This window comes from Passer montanus, unplaced genomic scaffold (assembly GCF_014805655.1).
Source record: "Passer montanus isolate IOZ18808 unplaced genomic scaffold, ASM1480565v1 scaffold19, whole genome shotgun sequence".
Taxonomy (NCBI): domain Eukaryota; kingdom Metazoa; phylum Chordata; class Aves; order Passeriformes; family Passeridae; genus Passer; species Passer montanus.
Genome location: NW_024366480.1, coordinates 8,908,574 through 8,919,560, shown reverse-complemented (window position 1 = coordinate 8,919,560; position 10,987 = coordinate 8,908,574). Strand labels below are relative to the sequence as shown.

The 10,987-nt window shown below is 43.1% G+C and overlaps 1 protein-coding gene across 4 annotated transcripts in view; it reads right to left on the bottom strand.

Moving 5' to 3' along the window:
* Positions 1–1,080: 1,080 nt before the first annotated feature.
* The window catches only part of SPIRE1 (spire type actin nucleation factor 1), a 127,046-nt gene continuing 117,139 nt past the window's right edge, over positions 1,081–10,987 (bottom strand). For 3 of the 4 annotated variants that reach the window (XM_039706206.1, XM_039706205.1, XM_039706207.1), the window contains 5 exons: positions 9,678–9,815; positions 8,542–8,612; positions 7,774–7,801; positions 7,555–7,685; positions 1,082–6,730 (listed from right to left, as the gene is read on the bottom strand). In XM_039706206.1, coding sequence (XP_039562140.1) covers positions 6,478–6,730; positions 7,555–7,685; positions 7,774–7,801; positions 8,542–8,612; positions 9,678–9,815 — 621 coding nt within the window. In that variant the 3' untranslated portion in view covers positions 1,082–6,477. Of the gene's footprint in view, positions 6,731–7,554; positions 7,686–7,773; positions 7,802–8,541; positions 8,613–9,677; positions 9,816–10,987 lie in introns of all 4 variants that reach the window. The other variant, XM_039706204.1, reaches the window with a different exon arrangement.

The following is a 10,987-nucleotide window of genomic DNA, read 5'->3' as shown; positions in this document are numbered from 1 at the left end:
TTCTCATTTTACTGGAAGGCACCTGCAAATGAAATGATCAGTAAGGGCTCCTAATGTGGGGTCCTGATGGTACAATACCTTCTCTTTTACTTTGCTAGAATTCTGTTTCTGACCTTGCTAAGATCTGCAGCAGCTAAAGCTCAGAGCTCTGCCTGGCCAAACAAATGTGGGACATGGACAGAGCTGTGCTCTGTAGGAAAAGGTGCCCATGGTCTTTACAGTTCCCTCAAGAAAGTGAGAGCAAGGCAGTAATTTTAAAGAGCTTTTAATTAGTAATGCATGAACAAGAAATTGCATTTCAGTACCACATAACATGGAAACAAGCAGAAGACAATGCTGTGGCCTTTTGCTGTTAGAGCTGCTGCCCCTGGTGTCCCTGAAGATGCGCAGATGGTGCATGCAGTGACAGCACAGAAGCAGGGGGAGCTCGGAGGGGGAAGGTTTGTGCTCTAGGCCTGTTCATGTCCAAAAGTGCACCTCCTGTTTGGGATTATCTTTTTTCTTTATTAAAGAAGGGGGTGAGGGAGATGGAGCCAGCTTTAACAGAAATACAGCTCAAAAACCCTTCTCCTTATCTTAATTTTGTTTTTGATTCACAGATAGTGTAGCCAGCAGCCCTTCAACAGGAACATGCCCACCTGAAATGTCTCAGCTGAAGCTGGGCCGGGAGTGCTGCCTCTCCATAGATCTGTGCCAGCTGAACTGGTCCTCATTTCCACCAAACTTTGGAAGCCTACCTCCTGCAGAACTTACATCAACTCATGTCCGTGCCCTTTAATTCTAGATTTAGCAGATTTCTGAACTCGGATTTCTGAAATGCAGTGTAAAAAATCCCACACTGCACTGTCTGGCCCAGGACCCTGTAAAAGCCAAAGCATTGCTGGCTCCCATTTCTAAGCACTGGTGTCACTGGTTAGAGAAATGCAGAGAGGACTTGAAGCTTAGTGGAAACATCTTCAGCTGCATTGGAGGGACCAAGAATATGTTTTTTTTATACTTGGTGCTCTTATGGGTTGTTTTTTTAAAAAAATCAAATATATCCAGGTGTCACTGGTTAGAGAAATGCAGAGAGGACTTGAAGCTTAGTGGAAACATCTTCAGCTGCATTGGAGGGACCAAGAATATGGTTTTTTTTATACTTAGTGCTCTTATGGGTTGTCTTTTTAAAAAAATCAAATATATTAATAATCAAACAGGTCCTTTTCAGCTCTGAGTTTACAGTAGCAGCCTGGCACTTGAAATATGATCTGCTTACAAATGTATTTTTAATTAGCTACAGTAAGGTCTGTTCTGAAAGGTCTGTTCCAAAGGGCTGTTCCAAAAATCTAGAAATGTTCTACAGAACCCATCTCCTGTTACCTCAGGACACGGAGCCTGGGCTACCTCACATCTGACACTCAGTTCAGCCAGGCACAGCCACTGCAAAACAGCCTGACCAGGGAAAAACCGGAACATCACTGAATTGATTTATTGCAAATAAACAAACTAAGCTACTACTGTATAAAATTTGATACCTGTTTAGCTCCTTCTCCTGATTATGCCCCATGACATTTGTTGAGTGCAGACCTACCATAGAAAAATTCATTCACAAGTCTTTGCTTGTCAGAGTATTGTCAAGTTTCACCTCTGGAATTTGTTTCACCTGGAAGTAGGGCTAATTGTTTCAAGTACTGAAAGCAGATGGAATCTTGCACTGCAGGATCCTTTCAGCTCTAACATCGAGCACTCAGCTCTTTAGCAGCAGCTCTCAAAATTCCTTACACAGTTTGTAACCACTTTGAAGTGTCTTTTTGCAGCTGGGGACTCTGGGACACAGAGCAGCTCACAGCTTGTGCCAGGGCAGCTGAGCAACATGGGCAGCTCTGGGATTTTCCAATGTCAAGGTGAGGGAACAGGGAAAGCCCCATGCTGCCTCTGCTCCGGGCTGCAGGAGCTCACAGGTGCCGCTCAGCACGGGGGTTCTGTGCTTTGAGTGTCACATCAGGCTGAGCTCATGTCCCCCTGTCATGGTGCTCCTACAAGGAAGCTCTGGGGAATAGTAATTCCAGGTACCCAAGAAGTCTAAACCACAGTAGTAAAAATCAGACAGAAACAACGAAAGAGGTTTCTATAGCTGGAATTGGTATTCATAAACATTCTCAGACTGGCCTTAAGATACACATATACAAAAGAAGAAATAAACCAGAGCAGCTCCAAGTTTTCAACATGGCAACAGTATAAAATTTTCTGGTAACATGAACACAATCCATGTGCTGTAGCACCAGTGTAGAGTTGCAGCACCTTTCTCTCGTGCCTGTGTGCTGTCACTGTTTCACAGATGAGACTGAGCTGTAAGACAGACATTCCTAAGAGTTGTGCAGAGCTGCTGGATGAAGTAAAGCAGGAAGGTAGCAATCAGGAGTTTCAAGCTGGAGGTTCTAAATAAGTTTTAACCTGTAGAGCATGCAGCCAGTAACAAACCAGGGAAGCTGATGCTGAACTTGACTGGGGAAAAAGGGATGCTCAGGAGAGAAGAGAGAACAGTGTAAGAGTTGTGATAATAATGTTCTCTCCACTTCTGGTTTAAAAACTAAACCAAATTAGTCAAAAACCTCTCCAAAAGACTGTCAGCATTTCTCTCCCAATGATGAGGGAGGGATGGAGATTTCCCAAAGCCTGTGTTACATGCAGGACAAATGTGCTGCCTGGTACAGCCCGCCAGTGTTGGAAAAAGCAGCACACTGGTAACAGAGGGAGTTGGCTGCAGATGATGACAAGGAGCTAATCACATCACTGGGGTTACACAAGCAGTTTTTATTGCTATTCTAAAGGTACTTCGACAGGTTTTCATCCCTTCATGCAGCCCAGCCAGTGTTCAGCTGTTATGCAATCATTTTTGTTAACAATTCCTTGCCAAAAGAAACATCTGACTGATCTTACAAAACTGTAAAAGCATAAAAAGAGAGAAACGGAACCTTTAAATCAGCTTCCCCATGAATAATTAACACAGACAAAGGTTATAATGGAAAGGTATTTTATTTATAGCAGGTAACACCCCTCCCTGTATAAAGGAAGCAATGGAGAAAGGGGAAAAAAAACCCAACAACCCCTCAAAACACTACTGTCACCATGAACACTTGAAAGGTCAGGTCTGAGAGCTGCAGCAAAAGCCTGCTCACATCCTCCATCACCGCCGTGAGGCAGAGCTGGTTTTGCATTCCCCACAACCAGGTTCACATACAAAACAAGACTGATGCTGCCAGAGGAAATTTTTAGCTCCTTGGGTCTCCTATAATATATTTTAACAGACCTTGGGCATACTAATAAAGCTAAAAAAACCCAAAGAAAATAATTTTAAAATTCGTGGAACAGAGTTCACTGTGCTAGTGCCGCGTTCTTTTCAGCAGTAATTTGCTCTAAGATGTGCAAACTGTATTAGGGGGCTGAAAGCGTTAACTCTAATAAAAGATAACAGCCAATACACATATAAATAAGACTCGTTTCCTTTTTAAAACATCATGGGAAATTCAATTCCCATTGCTTGATTGATGGAGACTTCCTAAATATTAATAAATATATTACAGATATTTACAAGCTTCTGATTTCCCCCTGTGACGCTGACGTGAAGTTCAGCCCGTAACTAGGACATGCTGGGCAGCACCACGGGGTGCTGGGCCAATGGCTGCAGTGGATTTGGGATGCTGGTGCAGGCAGGGAGGAGATGGAGAGCTAAAAATAGCCCCCTCTGCAGAGCCAGGCAACAGCGAGCTGAGCTCCTTCAGGCTGCCTGCGATGAACCAACCCGCTGCCTCTCCGCGTGCGGAATGAAACACCGGGATAACGTGGAGCAACCGTGCCAGGGAGGAAAGGATGGAGCCAAGGGGAGAGGCTGCCCTCCACACCGTGTCTTCTGGAGCCTGCCACAGCACGTGGCAGCAGCTTGGAGGGTTTTTCCAGGGAAAGAGGGAGGTTATCCAGGCCCTGGCCCATGGCAGCTCTGTGTGAGCCATCTGTACAACCACTGCGTTGTTTTGCAGTGTTTGTGCCCTGCTCAGCACAGCAGAGCCTGCCCTGAGCCAAGGACTTGTGGGACTTCTGGGAAGGCACAGGCTGGATCACAAGGCTCTGCCACTGCCCCAGAGCCATCCCCGGACACTGCCAGAGTGGAGCAGGGCACAGGCATGAGAGACCTGTTTGCCTCCACATGCTCAGGAGTTACTTAGTCCTTCATCCTGCCTGCCCTACAACATCCCAAATTCCGCTCCCAAGAGGAAAATAAATGTGCTGGATGCCCTGCACCTTGTGGCTTGAGGACACCAGGGAAGCAGACTGTGAGCAGAGGACTGCACAACTGTAACATGGCTGGGGCATCTTCATGAAAAAATCCTGACAACAACAGGGCAGATGCAAAGTGAGATTTCCTGTGTTTGTTTCTGCCTGGTTCCCCTGGTGCACTGTGCAGCAAACACACGGCCTGGTTTTGGCACAGGAACAAGAAAAAGTGCTGATGTGACTGAGATCAGGTGACCCTTCCAGCAACAGCAGAACCTTTCCCACCATCCAGCCTGTGCTGCTCCCCTGCAATCCTACATCCCTATCCCATGCCAGTACTCCAGGTGCCTTAACAGGCAAGACACTTTCCAGAGGTACCATGAGGAGAGGGCTGTGACACCTGACCTTAAACGGGACAGCAAAGAGGGAGAGTTAGCACTGAGCCCTGCTTTTCCTGTTTGCATTGGTTCAGAAAAAAATAGAAATTATTTCAATATGTGAAAATTCTCATTTCCCAAGGGGGGTTTTAAGAAAAAAATAAGGATGGCTGACTCCCTGGGAAGGTTTACAGAGACTTTTGCATGTGCTTTTCAAATCAGCCTAAAAGGGACGATATGGATGGCTGCTCCAAAGGCTGCCAAATGGAAGCCAAGCAGCCCTGGTGCCTCCCAGCCCGGGCACTGTGCCTTGTCAGGGCCAGAGGGGCTGTCTGCCCTTGGGCTTTTTGGACAGAGGAAGCCGTTTTGTTTAATACACCTTTAAAATTATGTTATGGAAGTCCAGTCCCAGCTACTTTGGAGCAGTTCTGAGGTATCTCTCATTAACTCGAAGAATAGAAATGTTAATAAATAGATCTGAAACTTTTCTGCTATGTCATTCTATAATACACTGCTATATAGATATTAAATATGCCTCAGGGTATTAAAAAATTTATGAAAAAAGTTACAGTAGTTGATTTCAAGTATTAATAACTTGGCTATGTTAGGTTTTAAATACCAAAAAGATCTGGCCCCAAATTATTGACTAAACTCTGGCTATGACTGAATTAAAAAAAAAAAAGTATTTTGAATATAAAAAAAGTGCAAAAAAGCATGAGATGTCAGTTAACATTGTAAAATTGTTGGAACTTCTAAACAATTAGTCTAGCACTCCCTTGTGAGTGAATTAAGAAGGGGGAAAGACTGAAAAAAAGATTAAAGAAAAAAAAAGCGATCGCTCCCAATCTGAGAGAGCACTGTCCCAAATTTCAGCCAAACACAAATTTTTACAGCCAAGTTATAAACCCCAGAAAAAATGGGGTCACTAGTGGATATGCTGTCAGACAGAACTATAGCAGTATCTGTGTGCTCCATTATAATACAAATTTACACCTTACTCACTGCTTTCTCTGAGTAACCACGAGAACAATTTTACAGGTATTCAGTTAAAATTAGAAGCCTCCCTTATTTCCCGTCCTCCCCATAAACTGTACAACTTTGTCTACTACTAAAATTCACTGCTACTAGTAGTCATTATCATACATTCAAGATAGAAAGTAAACTACTAAAACCTGCTCAGGAGTCACTCAGAAGGACACTAAGGCTTAAGAAGTACAGCAGCTCAGGGGTACGGCCGACCACACGGGCGAAGAGCTTTGTCACCTGCTTTGCCCCAGGACACTGCCACTGTAGAGTCCCGTGCTGAACCCTGACCTCAGAGCAACCAAAACGGGTCAAAGGAAGATGGATTTGACTGGAGCTGCTCAGGCTGGGTGCCTGCTGTGCGAGCGGCCCTTGGCTGCCTCAACAAGGGCGTGAGCATGCCGAGGGTGGGAATGCAGCAGGACCTACTGTTTGCTAGGGTGCTGACACTGACACTGTGCTAGATCTGGTTCTCCACCAGACACCTGCTCTCAGCTCATCTCCTGAAAAATTATTCAAAGCATGGTTAAAAAAAGACTGAAAGCAAGAAAAGGCTTTCTCATTTCAATGCACACGTACAAGAGGCAACAATTTCAAACTATTGATTTCTCCCAGTGTGAGCAGCTGCCCCGTTGTGTATCGCCCTGCACAGATCCACACACAGAGCTCTGCGTCTCCAGGAGCTGCTGGAGCAGGAAATCCTGTGACCCAATGCAAACCCAAGCCAGTCAAGTGGAACGAAGCAACGGGGTGACAATCCGGCTCCAGTGACCTCGCTGATGGGTGATGACCTCATGGAGATGAAGCAAAGCAGAAGGCACAGGGCTCAGATCTCATTGATCGTCCTTTCCGAGGGGCAGTACTCCGAGGTTCCTGGAGAGGACATGTAGAAGGACTGCGTTTTCCTTTTTAACCTGGCTCGCTTGTTGGCCAGGGACAGGCTGCGCCGGCTTGAGTTGATGATTTCTGAGATGAACTTCTTGCAGTCCACGCAAACCTCCATTGTGCTCCAGTCCTCCATTAATTCTTTGGGAAACTCTTCGTGTGACTTATCCACAGACTTGGACCTTGAGGTCAACCTGAAAGGCAAAAGAGCAGGATCTGTCACATTATTTGTCAGCTTGGCTGCAGGCCCCAGAAAAAATCACATCAGAAAGGTCTGGATTTAAATTTTCCTTCCTCCTGTCCCCAGTTACTCCAAACACTGGAGAGGGCAGCTTCTGCCTGGATTGGCAAGATTGCAGGGTCACTGACTGAGGGCGTGCGTAACATTTACATCCTGGCAAAAAACAACCTTCCTAGTAACTAAAAATAGCTGATGTCTTTGGCTAATCTACACAGCACCATAGCAATGGTGATCTGTGCACAGGGTTTATACAGCAGATTCCCTCAAAAAGGAGAATTTCTTTTATATTTTATTAGCTTTGACAGCCATCCATGTATAAGATATAAAGCCAACAGATAACTTCACAATACTAAAGTGAAAAAATTATGAAAATTGGACTAAGAAAAATTAGGGGAAAAGATAAATCTGTGCACTAGACATCACTGATTTCTCATTCAGTGGGTGATTTCAGCCTGTAAAATTTATCTCCAAGAAGTCCATTCACACCAGAAAAAGACATGTTAAGGATATTTTCTCAGAGGTCCTACAGAAATACAGTTGTCCCAGACTCTCGTTTTTCAGCTGTAATGTGAAAAAGGTTTAAGACTCTCTTAGGTTGCTATTTCTGTAAATCAAAGCGATGACTGGAAGACACCTGGCTTTTCAGGCCTCAGAAAAGTTACTACAGGCATTAGAAACATGGCCAACTACCAGCAGCATCTTCATGATTGATAACCCAGCCTGAAACATTTGGGGGGCATTTGCAACAGACACAAGCAAGGCCGGGCTGTCCCTCACCTGCTCCGCAGGGAATGGTGGTGACTGGTAGAGGGTTTCTCTGGCCTCATGAAGCTTTCTCCCCTTTGCAAGGTTGAAGGTCCCAGGGAGAAGATGGGGAGGGTGGAGTATGGCTTCGATGGCAGCCGCATCTGTGGGGAACAGCACAAGGCACATGCAGCATCATTACAAAGGTTGCAGCTTTTTAGAAAGGCTCCAAACATAAATTTCCTTACTTACTTTTTTGCAACACTGTGAGCATACAGGCCTGTGTAAAAAAGCAAGAGCATGAATCAGTCCATTGGGAAAACTTATGTTTAAATCAAGAATAAGGGATTTCAGGGATAGAAACCCACCCCCCCTCCATCCTCCCCTTAAACAAACATTTTTATTTTTAAAGCCTCTTCAATATATCAACTTCAATCAGAACATGAAGCCAGAAGGAAGGAGAAATGCTGAACAAGAATGGCTCCTAAATTAAAAAACAGGGGGGAAAAAAGAAAAATATACGGGTTTGTCTCTAAAGAAACTTATTCTGGTAAATGAGATCAAAAGTCAGTGATTGCATAGATCTTCTGACTTATTGTCTCACTGTTAACTTAAAATTTATCATTTTGCCTGCAAATATTCCTTCCTGCATTTCCCCTTCCCCAGTACACCAAAAATAGCCCAAAAAGTAAATTGCCTCGAAATGTTTTCCCCAAACACAGAGACTGTAAAACTTTTGAGTGGGGAGTCTGAGTAAATTCCATCTTGCTTTCTCATAAGCATTAAAAAAAAGAAAAGAAAATGAATGTTTATCGCTTTTAGTTGAGAGTTTCAGTCCAAGGAAGCAATTCAGTCACTTACAAATGACATGTTTCTGTATACTTTTTTTTAACACAAATTGTTACAGAAATATACCCAACCAACAGTATGCAGCAGAAATTTTTTAGGGTTTCTAATGTATAAATCAATAATTTTCCCTATGAAATTGTACTCATTTATTAACAGACATAAAATATTTACCTCTTGCAGAACTGACAAGTGTAAGACCAGGTAAAGAAAGAAAACCTTCTTGTTCGACAGCAAAAGCAGAGCTAGAGGAAGAAGAACAGAGGAGTTCACAGTGTTAAGCAAAGTCCCACACAGTGATGACTTCACTGACCAGTTGCTGTTGGCAAGGTCACAGTGGCAGGGCTACATCCAGTTCTGGCGTCTGAACTTCTAAGATGATATTGAGAACAAGGTCCAGAACTGTATCTTCATATATTTAGAAATAAGCCTTTAATTGTTTTCCCTAAATTAAATACTTGCTCATTAACTAGATAACTTTGGTTAGAAATAAAAGCAAACAATTTTAATAGTGGGGTAAATTAATTAAATCCTCAACCTACTTTGAGATTTGATAAAAGCTCCTTACTAAGCTTTATATGTCATGACAACAGGCAACAGCTGACTCTAATGAATGACATTATAAGATTATTGTTTCTCTGCCTTAAATGTATTAAACCTTTAAAATAAATCTGCACATTTGACACAGGTAGGCCTGTAGATAAAACACACAGTGAAGTCAAAGTAGGCTTTCTGGAGGTGTCCAAGAAGTACAAATTAAAAGTGGGAGAAAAGGATGTTGCTTCTGCTGGGAAGTACCTATCTCCAATCTGCAGTTTACAGAAAAATGCATTATTTAAGGGGTCTCTAATATTAAACCTCCTTCTAGTTGCATCACTTCTCTGGAGGCTTTAATTCCCTCTGTGCTTGATAGTAAGGGTTCATATATGAAGAACTTGTAGTTTTCTGTTGCTATCTGTAATTCTATTTTCTGGAAGAGAAAAGGTAACCAAACATGCAGAAGGCATGGGGACAGAAATCACCTCATTCAATGAAGTTCAAACCAGACACATACAGATACATTCTGATAATTGCAAATGTTACTGCATTTTTATAGGCAATCTGAACAAACAAGGTGCTTCAATGAAAAGTTTTGATGTTTCTGGACACCACTCAAGGAAGTTGACTCATGTGTCACACATTTAGGGGGATGTTTGGTGGATAACTCTTCTTTCTCTCCAATAGAGGATAAGAAACAAGTGTGTAAATGGGAAGCTTGTGCAACTGGCCTCCCTCAGTACCCTTCAGAGCCTCCCCAGACTCAGCCCTACCTTTCCTTTCTTGAGAGCAGTGTAGACATCTTTATATTGCTGGTACTTCTCCAGCTCTGCCTTCACAAGCACCTGACGGATGTGCATGACCTCCTCCACTGTCAGAGCCAGACATTCCACGGGGTAACAGAACTCCTCCTGGAAGCCAAAACCCCCATATTATTTCAAAGACAAAGGGCTTCTTCCAGAGTTCAACCTAGACAACCAGCCACCTGGTTAGTAACTCCAGAAACAGGGGATTGCTCCCATCAAACTGGAATAGCACTGGCTCATTCATGGGCATCACATGGGTGCCAAACCACTGGAAGCTGCATAAATGTCATGTAAATGATTTTATGTTCAGATTTCACATCAATGACAGTTTTCTTCATCTTTCCTCTGAAATCACTTGATCCTTCTCTCCATTTGTCTTTTATTGTGAACATTTGTTTCAAGCCAATCAACATTCAGATTTATAATTTGAAAGGGAAAACATAATATGGTAGATGGCATTATTTTATGTATACTGTTTGAGGTATACATCAAATAATTTCTCTCAGACATTGTGATGCCCAGAGTGGCCAAGGAAAGTTGTTAGTAGCCCATTCTAGCAAAAAATTTTTATTCAGTGGTACCACATCTTGGTGCTCACATGATCAGAATCACACCAAGACTACAAAAAGTTACATCAGCTCAGGCAGAAAAGTTCTTCTTTCTGCCCCAGAAAATAACAGCAGCAATTTAAGCTTTACAGAATAATGCTCCAGTGTCAAGCAGGTGAACTGGTTACCCAGTGTTGCATTATAAATGGTAGAGGCTCAAATAGAGGATTAACAGCACAACTTTCCACTTACAAAATTTTGTATTTGTTCCATGTTGCAGCATTTAGGAGAATATTGAGTGCAAAACTCCTGAATTTGGTACCAGGGAATAAAAAGCACCAACCCAATTTGTAATTCAGCCCAGTAGTTGATTATACATTTCCAAAAGAAAGACAGAAACCTCTGTGGGAACTCCCATTGCTTAATGCTTAGTGAACCTTTTCAGTCAGCCAGAGGGGCTACTGTGCAGTAATGACAATGACAGGCAATGCTCTCTGAATAAACGAAGGAAATTTCTCCTGCATACACAAAGACGTGGCTGACAGTTTGGAGATCTCGTTTACAAATTGAAGTGATGAATCGGATTAGTACGGAAATGCTCCATTTCCATGTACTCAGAGTTCTGTCTTTCCATCAGATTAAAAAGAAAATCCTTCTACATTGCAGACCTGGCAAACATTAGCATTTAGGAACCACCACATTTTTAAAAACTGTTGTCTTACCTATCTA